General features: G+C 37.2%; 1 protein-coding gene across 1 annotated transcript; it reads right to left on the reverse strand.

The window, feature by feature from the left end:
• Positions 1-15,794: 15,794 nt before the first annotated feature.
• LOC124172625 (neuralized-like protein 4) lies at positions 15,795-20,008 on the reverse strand. The gene is made up of 3 exons (XM_046552066.1): positions 19,896-20,008; positions 17,998-18,043; positions 15,795-16,091 (listed from the first exon to the last, which is right to left on the reverse strand). Exons 1-3 carry the CDS (start codon positions 19,964-19,966, stop codon positions 15,816-15,818), a joined length of 393 nt encoding a protein of 130 aa, XP_046408022.1. The 5' UTR covers positions 19,967-20,008; the 3' UTR covers positions 15,795-15,815.
• Between the last annotated feature and the right edge of the window lie 1,452 nt (positions 20,009-21,460).

A 21,460-nucleotide genomic window follows, 5' to 3' on the forward strand; every position in this document is an offset into this window, starting at 1 on the left:
CAATACAGGTGGCCCGGTAAAGAAGGGGGCGTGCGCCATCCACCCCCTATATGTATGTATCCGCGAGTGCGTGGAGATACAAGTCTAAAATTTTAAATATTTTGACTCTGGGACATCATTTTTGACTTATAAAAAAGGAACTTAGACATATCCAGCCATCAGTGTCGTATGATATGGTAGAAGGTATCTTCGTAAAACGTGTCATTAGATTTTGTTTACGTTTTTCCTCGCGTACTGGAGCTTTCGTGGTTATTTACTATTCACTGAACAGCTGTCTTATCGTCCCTCCCCAAAACGGCTGTCTATAGTCGTAATGCACCCCATCAGCTCCTCCTTCTTTAACTGAGCACACGCCAGACAATGACAAACAAAGCATTTAGAAGGAGGTTGTGGAACCATCCCCCAATGGCTACGTCTCAGGTCAAGTAGGGCAACTTATAGCCATACCTTCTTACATGTTATTCTTACCGTGGTGATAAAAGCCGAAAATCTCGAAGAATTTTGCTCTATGACGTCAATTATGCCTTAAAAAAAGGATTTCTGAATACAGCTTTATTAGTGTCGTATGTTATTTTATTAGGTATCATCGTAAGTGGTTTCATTAGAATTTGTCAATGTTTTTCTCGTGTTCTGCAGCTTTAGTGGTTGTTGACTTTTCACTAATCACCTTATCGTCCCTCCCCACAACTGCTGGCTGTAGTCGCAATGCTCGCCCTTCGATCATCCTTTTATTAGCCGAGTACCACGCCAGACAATGACAAACAAAGGATTTAGAAGGAGACTGATTAATCTTCCGTCAACGGCAACAGCTCAAGTTGTGTTGGGCAACTTACAGGAATACTTTCTTCAGGCCTGGTTACTCGATACATTAACACGTACGGGTTAATGTCTGAATGTATGAACGCGTGAATGAACGCCAAAATACACCGTGTAACCACCCAACTTGCGCGAATGCATGAAAATAGAACGTGTTCTAATTTGGTCCATGCATTCGTACTTGTTCCGTTCCGGTCCACCAAAATCATTCACGCAAACTTACATTAACTCGTACGTGTTAATGTACCGTGTAACCAGGCCTTTACACGTTACTCTAGCAATGGAGATACAACCCGAATATCTCGAAGCTCTTTGGATTTGGGACGTCTTTTTTGCCTTTACACTTTTCGCCCTAAGGTAAAAATTTTAACTTTGCTCAGATCGGAAAACAAATTTTTACGTCATTTAGACTTAGAAGAGTTACCTTTTTTTTATCAAAAATGATCGAAAAGGTCGTTCCGCAGGAAACTCTTTCTGTTATTTAAACTTATTTTGCCGTCATCTATAGACGACGTTCGGATCTGCAAAAGGGAAAAGGCTGCGTCAACAGCAGTATTTTTACGCGAATCTTCAGCGGCAACTTTTAGAAGTATTTTTTTTCAAAGTATTTCTCTTTTTTTTCTATGGTTGATTTACAGAGTTACAGGTCATACATTGAGGCATTTATTTTTAGTTTATATTTTAGAATGTGTCTGCGTAAGTGGTATTAATTAGAACTTGCTTACGTTTTCCTCGCGTACTGGAGCTCGTTGAATCACCACTGATCACCCTATCGTCCGTCCCCACAACGGCTGGCTGTAGTCGAAATTCAACCCCCTTTGCTAAAAATTTTTTAGCAGAGTACCACGCCAGACAATGACAAACCTATTGAAAAAGATTGTGATTAGAATTGAATTAGTGGATCAATGTTGATAAAAAGGGAATGCATAAAATATTTACTACATAAATAACATAATTAAGTGCAACTAACCCCGTATAAAAATATAGTGACATTCCCAGGGCGCTGGAGACGGAGGAAAGTTAGAAACCAGAACCGAAGTAAACTGCATGTTGAAATGATACAAAGAAGACTAAAGAATGTTTATCATGCAACATGACTTTATTAAACTATTTATTTGATTACTTAAACAGCGAGTTTAGTTAATTTATTATGATTTTTAAGAATTATAACAATTTAGTTAAAAATATTTTTCACAGCCTCGGCGACGCTGAATGAATGTCTTTTAATAAGTCCCTTTTTATAAAAGTCCTATTTGCGAATTTTTTGAATTTGGAAGTTGAAACATCACATACATATTCTCAAATAAATATGTGCAATACTTTCCATAAAATATTTCTTTCCTGTGTTTTCACCTTTAAAATATATGTGATGTCAAAATTGAACAAATTTATCGAAAAATTACAAACCTAGATATTTTCTGTAAACTGCCAACTTCATCCTCGTGCAGTGGTTTCATGAATAGATTTAAGATAAAACTGTTATATCATCATAATTGAAACTTCTTTGTCTTCCTTTTGAGGGGTTTTTAAAGATTTTTTTTCATCAATAACCATAGATATATAACAAAATGGCGGAGCCTGTTTTCAGTCCATTTTTTTACATAAACGTTGAGATAAAGTAGATACTGCCATGGCCTTCGCCCAAGTTACTGATACCACGTCGTTCTATGAAGCTTCTGCATTGTGAATCCAAAGTCTAACATTGCACCAACTTGCAACCCCGAATTTTAAATCGTTTTTTCGAGCGTCCGTCAACTCCGGTTCTAGCCGGCGACGGAGAGTACGGCGACGCGGCAAGCGTGTGGATGCAATATGGTCTCATTCACTATGGTATCTTTATAAGTTTCCCTACTTGACCTGAGCTGTTGTCATTGGCGTACCATTAGACAGTTTGCTGCAAATTGCTTTGTTTATATGGAGTGGTACTAGGCTAAAAAATGTGAGCTAAAGGGGTGCATGACGACTGTAGCAAGCAGTAACGTTGAGGGACGACAAGGCAGCCGTTCAGTGAATAGTCAACAACCACGAAATCTGAGGAACCCGAGGAAAAACATAAAGAAATTCTAATGACACGTTTTACGAAGATACCTTCCGACATATCATGCGACACTATAAGCTGAAATGCCTTTTATTGAGGAGAACAATGATTTCCCTGAGGCAAAAACTTAGAAATTTGAGTCTTGTATGTCCACGGCGAGAATAACGTGTAAGAAGGTATACCTGTGTGTTGCCCTACTTGACTTGGGGTGTTGCCGTTGGCATACGACTTTTCAGCCTCCTTGCTATCCAACAGTCGGCAACCACGGAAGCAGCAGAACGAGAAGAAAAAAAGTAAACAAATTCTAATGATACCATTCACGAAGATACCTTCTAAAATAACATACGACACTAATACCTGTATTCAGAAATCCCTTTTTTGTAAGCCAAAAATGACGTCATAGTGTCAAAATCTTCGAGATTTGAATCTTGTATGTCCACGGCGAGAATAACGTGTAAGAAGGTATACCTGTGTGTTGCCCTACTTGACTATAGCTGTGACGTTGGCGGACGACAACTCAGTCTCTTCCTAAATGCTTTGTTTGTCACTATGTCTGGAACTATAGCCAGCCGTTAGGGGGAGGGATGACAAGGCAGGCCTTCATTGCCCAGTCAACAAACACGAAAGCTTCAGTACGTGAGGAAAAACGTAAAGAAATTCTAATGACACGTTTTACGAAGATACCTTCCGACATATCATGCGACACTAATGGCTGGATGTGTCTAAGTTCCTCTTTTTAAAGCCAAAAATGATGTCGCAGAGCCAAATTCTTTAAGATTTCTGACTTGTATCCCCAAGCAGTCGCGGATACTAATAAGGGGCGCAGGGGGCGCGACCCCCTCCTTGCCGGGCCACATGTACTTCCTACTATAAGCTGAACCACGATTGTAACTTTTTTATATCATAAGATAACATCATCTCGAATACTTACATAATCAGCATGAATGAAACTTTCTCGATTTTCGCATGCGACTTATTTTTCATTCCGATAAAAGTTCTCAAGAAAAATATTTTACGTCCCTCATTGATCTTCTTCCTTGAGCTTGCGGGAAAATTTTTGCAAAACGAAATCCCCGAAATACATTCGACATAATTTTGTCTTTTTTAATGCACTTTATTTTTATGCACATTTTGTAATGCACTTTATAAAATAGAGCATAAATGATAGCACTGCTTCATGATATAGTTTCTCAATGTTATTGCGTGCACAGAAATAGTTAATTTCTCGTTGCGTGCGTAGCAAGGGACTTTGGATTCAGCCAAACACTTTACACAATATTCTATCTATATTTACTTAAACATTATAACACGCAAGAGCGTAAGCAAGGGGGGGTAATGGGGATAGATCCCCTGAAATCCTCAGATAAAAAAAATATTTAAAGACGTTGTCTAGTTTTGACTTACTTATAATGATTGCATCTACTTTAAGTTAAATTTTAACTGACAAAATGTCAGGCATGTCAGTTTTTTATTTTCCTGGTCCCCCTTAAGCCAGGGCAGTTACCTTAGGCCATCCCATAAACCCCCAAAGCATATTCCAAGTTACGCCTCTGATAACACAGACATATAGAATACTTAATTCCAATCCGAATGTTACATAACTTATTGTATCATGATTTATAAATTCAAATACATAGAATGATATGAATTTACAACCGGAATCTGTCAAATTATTGACTACATGAAATTCAAATACGAAACGATATACAATATTTATCAACAGTAGATCATTAATTATTTCCTATACTAAAAATAATTTGAATGTTTACAATTAAAATTACAACACATTAAAAACATACACACATAATTTTTCGATAATTTTACGATGGTTGTGGATCAACACTGATGATTTTGGAAACAAAGATCTTCAGCAGATGCCAGGATCTTCAGGGTAATCGTGGCAGAATGTGGTGAATATGGTTTTAGCACATTGTCTGGATCGTTATTGGACCCTCCTTGTTAATATAGCAATTTGCAGTATGCCGAGGAAGCAACATTCAGGGTTGCCATGATATTTTTTATTTATGTTTTATTAAACAGTTTGTTTAGCTGATTGTTGTTAGGAAAAAAGATTAGTTTGTGGTGGATACAAAAAGTGTATGGTGAGTTGTGTTTCTCTGCGAATTAAACTGTTCACAATCTGGACTAAGGACTCTATAAGAATATTATTTCATCAGTTCTCTCGTTCTTTCTTTCGTAATTATTCGGAAAATAAGAATTCATTTATGAAAAGGAAGATCCTCGTGATTAAGGCATATTTCTACTTGATTCGCCGTTGCCAAGGACAATTATTATTGCAACCGAAATGAGTTCCAGCCCAGTTTCTGCGAGCCAGAATTCTGGTACAGAGAAAACAGTGGCGTGATTAGACATATGCTTAGGATCGAAAAACCTTCGTGGGAGACCCACCGACCCCTGGCAACAAGGTGTTCGGAAAATGTTTTAAAAATGACGTACCTTGAAAAACATGACATATCCTTTTGTATCATAAATTTGACGGAGATGCAGTTATTACATGTCAAAAATAGACAATAGGTAGTTTTAAATTTTTTTATATATTTCTCCGAGTCTTCGAGGGGGGATCTATCCCTCCTAACCCCCATTCCCATTAGTAATGCCACTGGGAGATAGGAATTAAAAGGCATTATATGCATCCCACAAATCCGTAATATCATGAACCATTACAAAGTGTTATCAACACAGAGATATTATAACATAAGTTGTTCGACACAGTCAATGCCCACCATGTATCTATTATGAGATAGGTTTCCTGTTATCTTGCAAAAAAAGTATTTTACGAAAAATGTATATCCTGGTGATCCTGTTCGGATTTACTATGCCCTGCATGGTTAAATATGTAAAGTATGTAAAATAAGTCAATAAAAAAATATTACGTAAATATGCTTGTGATTCTTTTCCTCCATTTGCAGCAGAGAGATTGTCGCGAAAGGTGGAGGTCATTATACAAAAATTAAAATTGGATGAATTTTAATTGCACGAGTTTGCGACTGAATCTTAGTAACATCTTATTTTATTGCATTGAAAATTCCTTATAATCATTAAAAAAAATTAAACATTAAAAAATACATTTGTAAAAAATTTAAAGCTCAAGGCAATAGAACTCCCTTGTATCAGAAATTCTTATCCTAGAGTCCATAGCTCCAAATTAAAATGTTGCAAAGGAAATTATTTTCCACTTTCTATTGAAAAAGATGATGGTATGAAATGAATTAGTGGATCTATATCGATAAAAAGGGAAATGGTAAAACATTTAGTACATCAATAACACAGTTTAGGGCAAATTAACACGTGAAAACATGTGGTAATATTCAGAGGGTGCTATAGACAGAGGAAAACTCGAAACCAGAATCGACGAAAAACTTTAGATGCATGAGAACCTACTGCAAATGTTTGTGAAGATATGAGATCGCTAATAAAAGGGAAAGCGAAGAAAGGCGCTTTCAAGTTTGTCTCTGTCGATCAAGGTCTGCCGTCATCTATAGATGACGATCGGTCTCAAAATGTTAATAAAAAAGCCATTTCGGAAGCCAACCATTAGTGTCGCATGTTATGTCAGAAGGTATCTTCGTAAATGGCATCATTAGAATTTGTTTACGTTTTTCTTCGTGTTCTGGACCTTTCAATTCAATACAAATTCAAACAGGGACGGATAGCTGACGAGGTGTACCGCAGTAAACAAATATAGCCAAATAATATTGAAATGCCCTTTTATATCACCGTATAGCGGCCATTCGACTACCCACTGACTCATTGATACAAATTCACAGCCCAAACGGTGTAAGGCGTGGATATTTGGCTAAGTTGACGTAAAAGTGAACATAAAATTCATCGGGAGGAAAAATCTGAAAACTTGAAAATGTCGGTTAGATTTCGAGATGTATCGACTTAAATTAACACGGGAGCCTTATGGGACCAAAACTTTTTAGGTTTTATTTTGAACTTTCAAACGTCTGAAGAACATGATATTCAATGGACATAAATTAAATTTTTTGGTACGGATGCCTATGCGATGAATTGATATTTAGTATTTTTTATTATTTTTTGAACGTTTTCTATGCTTTTCTTATAGAAATATTTTAGGATATTTTTTGACCAACTTGCAATGATCTTAAGGAAAAATCCTTGAAATTTAAGGTGGAGGATTTTTCGATTGATTTTTTGGCTACCTTGGAATTTTCATACGTCGAAACAATTCCGAGGAATAAACGATTTCGATTTTACATTGCCGTAAAGGGCGAATTTTTAAACACGGATTTCGGCCTTGAGACATGTGCCATATGGAACTTTGGAATGTCCATGAAAAACCGTTTACGTTTCACCCTAATTCCCCCGTAACCCTGTTGGTTAACTCATAATTAAATTCCGAAAAATATCCTGCATGCGAAAAATCATTGTCGCCATGTTTTTGTGGAGCATACAATCTTGAATATCTTAGCAACCGTTCAAGCTAGATGAATGAAATTTTCAGGGTAATACTTTTATCAAAAAGGTCAATTTTTGCAATGATGGCCGTTTCACTCGATTGATTCACGTGCGAGTTATATCGATACCAATTTCCTTGGATACGCTTTATTCGCTAATAACTTTATTGTTAATGACGGTATGAATATGGAAGTTATATATAATTAAGTTACTAATGTGTTTTATCCGACAAAAGTTAAACCAAGCGGATCAAATGATTACAGTCGAAGTTATCATCGATCCAAGTTTGCATTCGATAGAGCCCTTTTTCTAGCCTATCTATATAGTTACGGGGGTATAAATTTTAATAATTTGATGAAACAGAGAAGGTCCATGCACACATATAAATAATTTTGATGACAAACGATTCCTAATGAAAATATATCGATATGAAGTTATATCGATAGGCCTCATTTTCTCCTTTACTCTTGACCATACCTGTCCGAAATTTTCAGGGTAGCACCTGACTGGTAACATAAATGTATCCTTATATTAAGGGCTCGATGGCAACCATAGTTTTCATTCTGTGCGTGGAAATGGCAAATCTCAGACCACTGCACGACAGCTGGCTATTCATAATGCACCCCCTGCGCCCGTAAAAAGGCAAACAAAGAATTGAGAAGGAGGCTTTGTAGTCGTTCTCCAATGCCAACAGCTCCAATCAAGTAGGGCATCTTACAGGTACACCTTCTTACATGTTATTCTCTCCGTGGGGAGGAAAGACTCAAATCTTGAGAATTTTGGCTTTATGACGTCATTTTTGCCTTAAGAAAGGGCATTTCAGCTATTAGTGTCGTATGATATGTCAGAAGGTATCTTCGTAAATGGTTTCATTAGAATTTGTTTACGTTTTTCCTAGCGTTTTGCGACTTACGAATTTATTCACTGTTCACGGATCACCTTATCGCCCATACCCAGGCTAGCTATATTCGTAATGCACTCCCTTCGCTCATATTTTCTAGCCGTGTATCACGCCAGACATTGACAAACAAACCTATGAGAAGGAGGCTGAGTAGTCATCCGACAACGATAATGGCTCAAGTCAAGTGGGGCATCTAACAGGTATACCTTCTTACACGTTATTCTCGCCTTAGAGATACAAGCCACAAATCTTGACGATGTTTTACTCTGGGACGACATTTTTTCCTATTATTGTCGTATGCTTTGTCAGAAGGTATCTTCGTAAATGGTACCATTAGATTTGGTTGCGTTTTTCTCTGCGTTCTGCAGCTTCATGGTTCACTGAAAGGCTGCCTTATCGCCCCTCCCTACAACAGCTAGCTGGTCATAATGAATCCACTGCGCTGATCCTCTTTTAGCTGAGTTAATCGTCGAACATTTACAAACAAAACATTGTGAAGGAGCGTCCGCCAACTGCAACAGCTCAAATCAATAAGGGCAACTTAAAGACAAACCTTCTTACATGTTATTCTCGCCGTGGCGATACAAGACTCAAATCTCGAAGATTTTTGCTCCAGGACGTCTTTTGCCTTCAAGGGATTTTGGAAGCCAGCTATTAGTGTCGTATGATTTGTCAGAAGGCATCTTCGTAATTGGTATCATTAGAATTTGTTTACGTTTTTCCTCTATTTCTGCAGCTGTCGTGGTTGTTGACTGTTCACTGATCACCTTATCGTCCCTCCCCACAACGGCTGGCTATACTTAGTCGTAATTCACTCCCTGCGGTCATCCTTATTTTAGATGAGTACGACGCCAGACAATGACAAAGAAAGCATTTAGAAGGAGGCTGTGGAACCTTCCGCCAATGGCGACAGCTCAAGTCAATAAGGGCAACTTAAAGGCAAACCTTCTTACACGTTATTATCGCCGCGGCGATACAGGACTAAAATCTTAATGATTTTCGGCTCTAGGACGTTATTCTCCTTAAAAAAAAGGCATTTCGGAAGCCACCTATTGGTGTCGTATGTTATGTAAGTAGGTACGAGGGTTGTTCAATAAGTCCTTAGAATCTCCAAGAAATTACTGTCCAAGCATATAAAATTAATATCGACTAGAAAGACTCAGTCGTGACTAGTCACGTGTTAAAATTTCAGCTGTATCCATCGCATACTTTCATTGTTGTTGCCGACTGTAGTGAACAACTATCATTTGTTATTAAAAATGAATAAAATTGAGTTTAGTGCTGTGATCAAACGCTTGACTTTGAAATGATTGACGCCAAAAAATATCAGATTAACTTGAATTGAGCTCATGGAAAATCTACTCATGTGTTTGAAACTATTTAATACAAGCGAGATGCGCCCGCTCCCAGCAGGCTTCCCCCGCTCTTTTCAATGCAGGTCCACAGAGGGATAGGCGCGTTTCTAATTTTAAAATGAAGAAAAAATGGCAGGTTCTTATGTACGAATTTAATTGGAATGTTCACGTACAAATTGAGGTCAGAGGACCTCTTTAAACACGACATTGGAAGTAATTACACTATCCTCTGTTAAACGCACATACATGATGAATCATACTTACGTATCAACAGGAGACTTGAATGTGGAATCAGCCGCATTTTGATAAAAGTTATTTAAAGAATGCAAGATATTGTTGCAAATGAACAAATGTATCAGTTTGTGCGCCGTTAACGTCAGGAATATTTACCGGTTCTTGTTTTTTTTTATTATTATTTTTTTTTTTAATTATTTAAAAACTAATTTTAGGAAGTAAGATATGCAGTCGCATATCTTCTTCCTAAATATTGCTATTTAAATTTTTCAATTTTCATTTAATCGCGAAAAATAGATATCGTCATTTAATTATCTAAAAGTGTGAAATACGTACTCCAGCAGTAATAATCCATCAATCTAGGCTAAAAAATGATTGAAAACCTCCCTAGTTAGACTGCGCCTTCGTACATACGTCAGATAGTGCAAGTACGTGCCTCATGTAAAACAGCCTTTTAAGAGCGACTCGGAGAACATTACATTAGAACCAATGAAGTATTTCATGTCCGACAGAAGCGATAAATTAAGATAGGTATTTTACCGTAAGGATAGGTATAGGAATTCGTTTTCCCCCAATCAATTAAGGAGTTCAATGAATGCTATTCGTAATAGGGATTCGTAGAAAACGAAGAGCGTTGATTGCGATTCGTTGCCCACATTTAGTGTATTAATATTATAAAAATTATTTGGTTTTAGAAATCCCAGTCAAGACGAATGGCAATTGTTAATTTTTACTGCATTTGAATAAGGCCAGATTGGCGCCCATGCGATTCCACTCCACGTGACGTCACAGGGACCTAGTTTCTATACGAGTAGATACGAGTTTTACATCGTCTGATATAGCCAATGCATGCATGAGGCACAGAGCTCAGGGAAACATGTCTTGATAATCACCTATTAAAACCGGCTAAGGTCGGGAAGTTTTCCTCGTTTGATAGTGTATTAATAATCCTTAATTAAGCCAAGCGCTACCTGCTAGCAGGGTACTCTGCTACCTGCTAGCATCCTGCGTCGTATCAGCACTCAAAGCCTCGCCCAAAGGCCACCTCACTTGCGGCAGCGGGAACCAGAAATACGTCACACGGGCTTTTTCCATCATTCCTACTTAGCCGTCGCGTTTTCGCGTGCTAGAAAATTTTCACTTTTCGTTAATCGCGAAAAATAGATAACGTCATTTAAAAATCTAAATGTGTGAAATACGTACCTACTCCAGGAGTAATAATCTTTCGATTTAGGCAATAAAAAAATAATAGGAAACCACCCTTTTCGTTTTCCCCGATCATTTAAGGAGTTCAATGAATTCTATTCGTAAATTTGCTGTAGCAATCGCTTTTTATGTATGTAAACGCATTAGTTACTAACACCCCTTGCCACATGCCTTTTTAGTGGGCTTGCTTAACACTTAGCGTGTCATGGACGTAATATTACGTCCTGCTAATCCTTCTGAGGATTGCCATGGAGGTAATATTACGTCTTTCCATTTAATTGGCTTTGTATGCGTGAAGCCGTAATATTTCGCCCGTGGTACATTTCCAGTTTACTGCTTAGGGTCTCTGTTTTTTCAAAAATCAACTGCTCGATGGAAAAAGAGTTCACTTTATGTCTTGAGGACGAAAAGTCCTCTGTAGCTACCGGCATCCTCATCTTAGGCCACTTAGTGTGAAAATTCTTTGGGCCAATTCGGGACCGTTCGTTGAGGGTGCATTGACCCTTTTTGTCATCCAGGTTTTATAATGCTTTTCTTGGAACAATGCTTTTTTATGATTTCCATGCTTTAAATAGTTCAAATTGAGCGTATTAAAAAATTATTATGCATGTTATGGCGGTACATCATATGTTGCAACTTTTTTATTTTTCAAAAACAGTAGATTTTCATTGTTAAATTATATATTTAAAAATTAGCAATAAATGTCATTCAACTCATTCATAAGAAGAGAAAAATCAATTTTTATTGAAATGCACATCGATATAAATATATTTTTGATGCTTATGTTTTAAAAAATGTACGAATATAGTAAAAATGGCTGGATTTTTCAGTAGGGCTTAAAATTTAGCAGCCGGCAGTCATAGTGTTAACATTTAGTGCATGTAGATGAGGAATCGTGTGTATTAGGAAAATATGCCCCTAATGAGATGTGTTGAGTATGATTCTTACGCAAGAAAAAATATAAACATAATTTCATTATTGAATTATTCCATTTTTGTTTTAATTCATATTCGTAATAAGAGATGTAGGTACAGCTTCCAAATGATGACAAATCCAGCGATATCGTCAAACTTGAATTATATCAATTGCGTATTAAAAGCATATAATTAATAGATAACACTTAAATGATAATCTATGTAACAAAAAAAATTGCTGTGCGTTAGTCTTGCTAAAACTCCAGAACCGATGGACCGATTTTTCTAATTTTGGTTTTAAAATATTCGTGGATGTCCAGGGAAGGTTAAAACGGTTGAAAAATTATTCCGCAGGGCCCACGAGGCTCTAGAATGGGCCCTGACTCATTTCCTGACTTGTATTCATCCTTATTTCTGGATTCGTTTTTCATTTTCCACTGATTTACCGTGAAAATTTAAAAAGAATATTAATAAAAATTCCGAAACTTTAGCGTTTTCTGCTTACTATCCCCTTGACGACCGTCGTTATTGTTACTGTACTTTGATATCTCTTTTTAACAAGTTAAATCTTTCAATTTAGTCGTTAAAAAGTTAATTTTTCATCATTTATTGACATATTTAGTGTACGAAAACATTTTTCACTTATTTTAGGTTAATTTCATTACTAACCGTGATACGAAGCTCATCGGGTCATCTAGTATTAAATAAGTTAACTTATATTTTAGGCTATCAATCACCTTTAAATACCGAAATACGACACTTACACAATCTTTACAAACACAGGTGTCAAAATGATAGGACATTTATACTGGCATACGTAATAAAAACTATAAACATAATTTCAGTAAAATATTTTATTCTAGTATTTCTTGACAAGAGATGCACAGCATCCAAATAATAACAATTCCACGTCTGTTGTGCAGCGTGAAAATTATAATAAAGGCATATACTTACATTTAAAGAATAAAAATTATAAATATTAGTAGCAATGACTACGTATTACCAAATTCATAACAATACAAGAGTGTGATAAAAGACTTTACTGGTAAACGTATTTTAATGAATCAACATAATTTCATTGATATATCACCATTTACGTTAAAAAAAAGACGCACAGCGTCCAGGTAATAATTACAGATCCACAACTGTGGAGAAGCTTGAAATAAATTAAAAGAATATATAAAAAGCACAAAAATTATAAATATTACTGGCGAAGCCAGACAGACGTCCACCTCCGTGAACTTTATCCCCCAATGTCAGTGAACTCAATAAAATACAAAGGAAGGCCTAGCGTTTCGTCAAAAGCTGCTACAGGCGTACAGACAGCGTTGCTCAGCGAATTAAGTTGGATACTCGGAGGCTGCGCGCTAGGCTCATACTGCTTGAACAAAGAAATAGCTTGTGCTTGCGCAGTGATGGTTGCATTTCTCAATGCGCTTTCTATTTGTACATTTTTTTTAGTCCCTAGTTTATGGTGCATTAAGTTAACTGCCATATGAATCAAAAGAGAAGTTCAGAATTGTGAGAAATCAGTCCAAATTTGTTGCCTGTACGTTTAATTGTAATTATTATTCTCTCTCGATCTGGATTTATGTTTGTTATTGTTCTTCAATTAAATTCAAGCCTTTTACAATAGTTTGAAAGACCTTTCGACCAGTAACGTCATGCAAAAATTATCCGTGCCGGAACGCACTTTCCTTAACTTTTTTAGAAGTGAAATATTACTCTGCAATTATGTTTCTATGACAAATTATGATGTACATTTATTTACTAAATGTTTTTCTTTGGTTTCGAATGTAAATATTGAAAGTTTGCGGCGACAACATTGATAAAAGTGTTATTTCACTATTATATCGTTTGTCAACCAGTACCGGAACGGCGTTCCTGCACCATGACAACCCTGATTTCGAATAAATTCAACATCCGTTCAACAATCAATGTCGAATGATATTGAATATCATGTTAGCGTTCATGACGATTCGTTCCCAGTTCGTTGTTCAAAATATCTCGAGCAGCGTGAAAGATGTTTTATAATCTATTTTCACTTTATGTAGGCGGGCGAGCTTTCGTGAGAGCCTGGATAATCTCGGAAGATTTCGTTAATGGAGTAGAGGTAGTACCGAGAGAGATATAGAGGAGGAGCCAAGTGAACGTTGCCAAATGTACATGGCCGCCGTACTTTGTCACTGAAAAGGTCGGCGCCGAGACAATATATCTGCTCGTTTGGAAGGTATTGAGGATACTCCTTTCACATAAGCCCATGAAATTGTCAGCTGCCACGCCGAATGAAGCACTGCTGGTGAAAGGCATACTTCATGGCATACGAGAAGAACGCGTGAGATTTGGCAACACTGCTCCACGACCAATTCACGATGTTAACCCATCCGGGTAAATAGCCTGCCCATATCGATATTTCTCATGGTAAAGAGCAAGCGAACCACCGCTAGCGTGATTTTCGTTGCATTTTAAAATTATTTATGACTAATGATTGAATATAATGTTGAAAATAAATAGTGTGTACAAAAAATACTGAAATTATCGTATCATAAATAAATATATGAATCTTGTGTTAAACATTTCGTGCAATATATAGTAATACATAGATGAAAACTATAAGATGGATGAAGAAGGATTTTGGTCCGACATTTCTGTGAAAAATTAATAGGCGAATGGGTTAAATTGACGGAGGTCTGAGAGTGACTGACAGAGGCCACGCCTGCTGTTTGTATCTATTCACTTGATGAATTTTAAAACGGACGTCATGATAGGGGAAAAGTATGGGTAAAGATATTCATTTATAAGGATACTCTCCTGAATTTCAAAGATTTTTAAAATTTCTAACTTCTCCCTAAAGTCTAATTCACGGCGGTCATTGCGAAATTTTAAAATATTCGTTTTTAAATCGCTTCTACGGCAGTTGCATATTTAGTGTTCTGCGACATTACTTTTGTTCATCTTTGTTATTTTTGTAAGCACTTACATGTTCTCCATCTTCCTGATTTCAAAACTTCTTCCTGTCTGCCCCACGTATACACCATAGCAATCGCTGCATTTCAATGAACGCACTCCACATCTATCCAATTTAAGGTCTATCTGATCCTTACATTTAACAATCGTTCGGCTCAGAGTGGCACTCTTGCATATAACTTGATTATTTTCTTTACGATAAAAGTGTAGGCATTATAGCTCAAAATATCTTTTGCGCCCCCTTGCTGATTGGCCAATGGAAAGTCACGTGTCGAGCAACTTTCCCTCCCCTAAACCTCCACTTTCTTTAGCCACGCCCGCTAACCCGCAAGCATAACATGAAAAAAGATAAAATTTTGGTCCCGCGGCATGGGACTTATTTGTCCCACTGACAAAATACGTTGATCCTGTTATGTTTTAGTATGATTTGTTGGTTTTTTTGTGGTTTCTGTGAACAAAAAACGTATTTGGGTAACGTTTAATGTTTAAATGTGCTACAAGGCGAAGCTTGTTGGTTGCAAGCTCAGAGCTGCAGACGCGCCGGGCAGAGGTGACGCGGCCGGCGCTGCTTGAGTACGCGGCCGGCGCAGTGCACAGATTATTCCCTTCTGCGCTTCTAACTGGCAGAATAACGGTATCTGTGCATCGATCCCCTTCGTAATAAACTGTTATTACGCTAAATACAAAATAAGTGTACAAAAAAACCTGAAATAGCATGTTTTCCCCATATGGGACAAAAAAGGCCCATCCCGCGGTGCTATGTAAATCGTCGTTTTTCTCGCGAACCAAACATGGTACAATATTTTCGATATAACCATTCGAAAGAGCATGAAAAATGAATTAAAGTCAGTAAATTTCAAAGGAATCAACCCACTAGTACATGAATGGCAAACATTTGCAAAGGGCGATGGGACAAGAAAGTCCCGTCCGCGGTTCTAGTGCTAAGAGGCCTCAACTTCTTCACGGATCGTGAAGAGAGACTCGACGAGGCATCGCACTTCATTCAACATCCGCGAGGGGGCTGACATTCTTTCGAGTCCTTGAGTTTGACAGCCCGTGGCGGATATCGATATATCGATCTCGTCTCCCCCATAGATCTCGACGTATCCGTATACTCTCTCGGGCACACCCGTGGCGACCTCTCCGATGTCGATATCGTTGACGAAGAGTCGAATCGTTCCGTTCGATAGCCTCGCCATTCCCAAGCGGTCTCCAGCCTGCAGACGGAGAAAAATTTCGTTTTCTTTCAACTCCCCTAATAGAACCAAAAGGATTACATCTGTATATTTTTAAGATTTCGAAATACATAGGTATACATATTTGCAAATCTGTATGTTATTCCTATTTTATACATGTCTGATGATCCATGGTCCTTGATGTATACTACAATCTTTAAAATATACTAATAATATCCTTACGGCGTAACCAGGGATCATCAGACATGTATAATATACGTATAATATACATATTTACGACGAGTTATACACATTTAATCCATATAAAATCCATATTATGGCAGCAGATATAATACTTATAATATCTAGATATTATCTGGGTGGTAGAGGACATTTGCATATATTTTATAAAGATATAATATGCATAAAGTGTACACTATGATGCGTATTAAATCTAGATATAATCCTTTTGCTGCTACTAGGGTCATTGCCAATATATCAAAATAAATATGAATAAAACAATGATTTTTACATAGCCGTTAGCAGAACATTTATAAAGGCAGGTCATATAGTCTTTCCAAACAAAGAATGCGGGTAAGAGATTAAGGGATGATCGATAGGGTGGTTGCCTTCGTCAAAGAAAACGAAAGGCTTTGATTGCGATTAGTTACCTACTATTAGTGCATTCGTTATATACAAATTATTTGGTTTTAGAAATCCCAGTTTAAAAAAATGACAATGGTGAATAATTAACCTCATTTGAAAAAAGGCCAGACTGGCGCCCATGCGATGCCACTCCACGTGACGTCACAGGGACCTATTTTCTATACGAGGAGATAGGAGTTTTACATTGACTGATATTACCAATGCATGCATAAGGCACAGAGCTCAGGGAAACATTCCTTAATATTCACCTATTAAAACTGGTCGGAAAGTTTCCTTCGTTTGATAGGGTATTAATAATCCTTATTTAAGCCAAGCGCTACCTGCTAGCTAGATTGGCGCCCATGCGATGCCACTCCAAGTGACGTCACAGGGACCTAGTTTCTATACGAGTAAATAGGAGTTATAAATCGTCAGAGATTACCAACGCGTGCATGAGGCACAGAGCTCAGGGAAACATTCCTTAATAATCACCAATTAAAACTACCCAAGGTCGGAAAGTTTCCTTCGTTTGTTAGAGTATTAATAATTCTTATTTAAGCCAAGCGCTACCTGCTAGCATGGTACTCTGCTACCTGTATTAATTAATTAAATAAATAGGGTAGTTTCCTTCAGCAAAGATAACGACAGGCATTTATTGCGATTCCTTACCCACCATTAGTGTATTCATAATATACAAGTTATTTGGTTTTAGAAATCCCAGTTTAAAATATGACAATGGTGAATAATTAACCTCATTTGAAAAAAGGCCAGATAGGCGCCTATGCGATGCCACTCCAAGTGACGTTACAGGGACCTAGTTTCTATACGAGTAGATAGGAGTTTTACTTCGACTGAGATTACCAATGGATGCATGAGGCACAGAGCTCAGGGGGAAACATGTCTTAATAATCACCTATTAAAATTGCCTATGGTCGGAAAGTTTCCTTCGTTTGATAAGGTATTAATAATCCTTATTTAAGCCAAGCGCCAACTATTAGCAGGGTACTCTACGCTACCGCCATGCTCGGCAGCAAGTAGCCTGCATCGTAGCGGCGTTCATAGCCTCGCACCCAGGTGACCTCACACAGCAGCAGCCATGCATCACACGGGCTTTTCCCAGCATTCATACTTAACCGTCGTGTTTTCGCGTGCTTGAAAATTTTCACTTTTCATTTAATCGCGAAAAATAGATCTTGTGTTTTAAAAATCTAAAAGCGTGAAATCCGTACTCCAGGAGTACTAATCTTTCGATGTGGGCAATTAAAAAATATTCAATATTTTTTTTTATCAATCTGAAACTCACCGTGAATTCAAAGGGAAATGTCCAATTTGGCCGCCATTCGCCAGCTCTGTAATGGAAACAAATGAATTAATATTAGCGCGATGATACCATGAATCTCGATTTCATCTCCGTGTCGCTCTACAAGGCAAATGTTCTTAGTGGCGGATACAGATATGGGGCGCGCGCCCTCCCCTTTGCGGGGCCGCCCGTATTGCCAAACATTGCAGAACCACAATTTTAACTTTTTTATATCATAAGATTGGATTGTCTTGCATTTTTGCATAATTACTTTTATTAAAACCTTCTTAAACTTTGCATGTGACTTGATTATTTTTTATTACGATAAAAGTAAAGGTAACACAAGGTATCTTTGCGCCCCCCCCCCTTGAGTTTTTTCTGTATCCGCTACTGTGTGTTCCTGGAAGCAAAAAAAATCTTAAGCGACCCATAGACGTTCAATATTTTTGTGCAATGTGGGTTTGCACAATATTTTGACGGCGACCCCTAAACGGTTAATATTATTGAACAATATTTTGGTTTGCGAAAAAGGTCGAACCATATGAAGGCAATATTACAGGTTGTGCAATATATTGCGCAGTCGCGCGAGCACAGGCGTGCAACCAAATTGCGTTCACAGTCCATATATATACACACAAATAAATTAATAGGCAAGGAAAGAAAGTGATAGGAACATATAATAGAAGAAGGATATAGAAATATTTTAGTCACCCACAATGGGTAAGAATATAAATTTTTGCTGAAGTTTTTTTCACAATATGTTGATTATTACTATCTCATTTTTTTCTATAGATTGATATTTATATTTTCTACTTTTTTCAAGTTTTTCCGTTCAATTTTGTATCTGTTATGGACACTAAAAACTGACATTCCGGTATATATCGGACGCCATGCCCGAGGGCCAGTTCTCGTACCTAACGACTCTAACGATAGCTGCTCTTACATTTTAACAATACATTTTTATGTTAGTGTTGTATATTTAATTACAAAATTACACTTATTTTATTTAACGACGGAAAACAAGCATATGGCTGAGCGGATAGTAAAATACTTGATATAATTTTGATAAACTATAGTTATAAGAGGCTATTTTTAAATTTAAAGAAAAAAAGCATATACTTGTTTACTGGTTAGGACCTCTTTGAGGGAATAATGACATGCTGCTACATTATATTGAAACTGAATAATTTATGAATGCTTATAAGTTGATTATATGTTATTGTTTAAGCTTCCCGACCTCTGCTATAAGAATCCTGTATGGCGTGATTAATCTCTTTATTATAACCCGGTTATGCCTAAATTTCCGTCTTAAATAATACTAACGAATTTTAAAATAATATTATGTGTTGTATGAATTATATATTTTTCTAGTTGCACATAGGTGAAGGCCTGCAAAGGGGTTTACCCACTTATTAGTCCATTTGGGTCAGAAAACCACAAACTCAGGTAGTCATGGGAACCCAAACATGTTGAGTTCTCACATGAGTTCATGGTGGCAAGGGAGTGCTTCGTAATTATTAGAGAAATTAACCATAGAATTAACTCATTAGTAATTATACATCCATGAAAAGATTTATTGGCCTTGGCAATAAATAGATATAAACAGCCAATGACACCTTTGGAGGTGACTAATGATGCAAGCTTACCCTTCAACGTAACAAAATATAACCCAAGTGCTAGAACTAGAAGAATCCTATTACTAAATTAAGTTTAACATTTATTGGCCTTTGCAATAAATAAATATAAACAGCCAATGGCACCTTTGGACGTGACTAATGATGCAAGCTTACCCTCCAACGTAACAAAATGTAAACCATGTGCTAGAATTAGAAGAATCCTATTACAAAATTAAGTTTGTGCATTTATGGGTTATGTGGCGATACCCAATTCTTCGTACTTACTCGATCTCTTCCATTCGATACGGGAATCCTTCCTCTTTGAGGTCTTCTGGAGAGAACTCCGTGAAGCCCATATCGAAGTAATAGGTATCGTAACTCGATCCGTTCAGTCGATCTCCGTGTAATATCTCGAATATCTCGTTGTCCCTTAGCGGTCGACTGGTTACCACGCCAGAGAAGCCATCGACGTCACTGTCACTATGGATACGAACGGGAAAAATCAACAAGAACAATTGAATGAGCTTCCAAAGTTATTTAGCTTTCCATCTTGAAAACAAACGATGATATTATAACTATAATGTGACATTGCCCAGTGGCGCAGCGAGGCGGGGGTTTTGGGGGTTAACCCCCCCCCCCCCCTAGAGCTCAGAGAAATATTTAAATTTAATCCATTTTACTTAATAGGATTGACATTATTAATAGAATAGTGTAAGGATTAATAAAATATCCCTCAGAAAGCCATAAAACTCACCATTTTGAACCTTTCCTCTTAAAATTCTGCGATTTATTAATCTCGCACCTACCGCTTATCCTGGTGGGTATTCCATACCACCATACACCCCGGTATTAGTTGCACCTAAACCCCCCCCACCCCCCAGCCTTAATTCCTAGCTGAGCCCTTGACATTGCCAATCAGTGGTGTAGCCAGGAATTTCGTTCGGGGGTCCAAAATCAAGGGGGAAAATTTTTGAAATACAGGGTACTAAATAATTGGTTTGAAACTAATTTTAACCCTTTTTATAATCGAAAAACTTTATTTGTTAAGGGAATATTTTTCTAAAATCACGATTTTTCAATATTTGGCTTTCTCTTATCAAGGAAAATAATTGTGTTTTTATATTTCGGGGGGGTCCGGACCCCCGGACCACCCCCCTGATTGAAGCGTGCAAATCACACGAATACTTATGCAAAGTAAAAAACATCGAAACACAATGGCCTTCTCTAGCGGGACATTAGAACGATATTATGACTAATATTGGAGTAAATATGGACTATGATATTATTATGGACTAGATTATATTATGACCAATATTTATGTAAATATGGACCCCTGGCCACGCCACGGTTGCCAATGATAACCCAAAGGTTCGTGGATAATAGAAGAAGGCATTTGGTGTCATTCTATTTGTGTTAAATTGAGGTGAACGAACACTTATCGTGATTACCTGGAATTTTTTCATCACTAGTAAACAATATGGCGGCCAAGATGGCCACGAAAATAGTCTTCTCTCTAATTTTGTGTAGCAATCACAAAACTGATATGCAATCAAAGGTATTTAAGTTAAAAAATGGATATAAAATAGTAACACAGAGATCCCAAAAAACGTCAAATAATAATTCACATTACTGAAAAAAATTTATAGGATTGACCTGGTTACCTGGAGATGTGTAACAGCTTACCTCGAAACATACAGGCATTAAAAAAGAAATTTGATATAGGCATGCCCGGACATTTTTTACTCGTATTTTATGGAATTTATCGTAGATATTACTTAATTAATTTAATTTTTGAATTGATTTTCAACTCTGAGAGTGAGATTCCGGTAACTGAACGTCATTTCCATTTT

The sequence above is a fragment of the Ischnura elegans genome (genome assembly GCF_921293095.1).
Source record: "Ischnura elegans chromosome 13 unlocalized genomic scaffold, ioIscEleg1.1 SUPER_13_unloc_2, whole genome shotgun sequence".
NCBI lineage: Eukaryota > Metazoa > Arthropoda > Insecta > Odonata > Coenagrionidae > Ischnura > Ischnura elegans.

Coding starts and splice junctions, on each gene's coding strand:
- LOC124172625 (XM_046552066.1), bottom strand. CDS start 19,966: ATGGGCTTCACGGAGTTCTCTCCAGAAGACCTCAAAGAGGAAGGATTC. Junction 18,044..19,895: donor TATCGAATGGAAGAGATCGA/GTAAGTACGAAG, acceptor TTTCCATTACAG/AGCTGGCGAATGGCGGCCAA. Junction 16,092..17,997: donor CATTTCCCTTTGAATTCACG/GTGAGTTTCAGA, acceptor CTCCGTCTGCAG/GCTGGAGACCGCTTGGGAAT.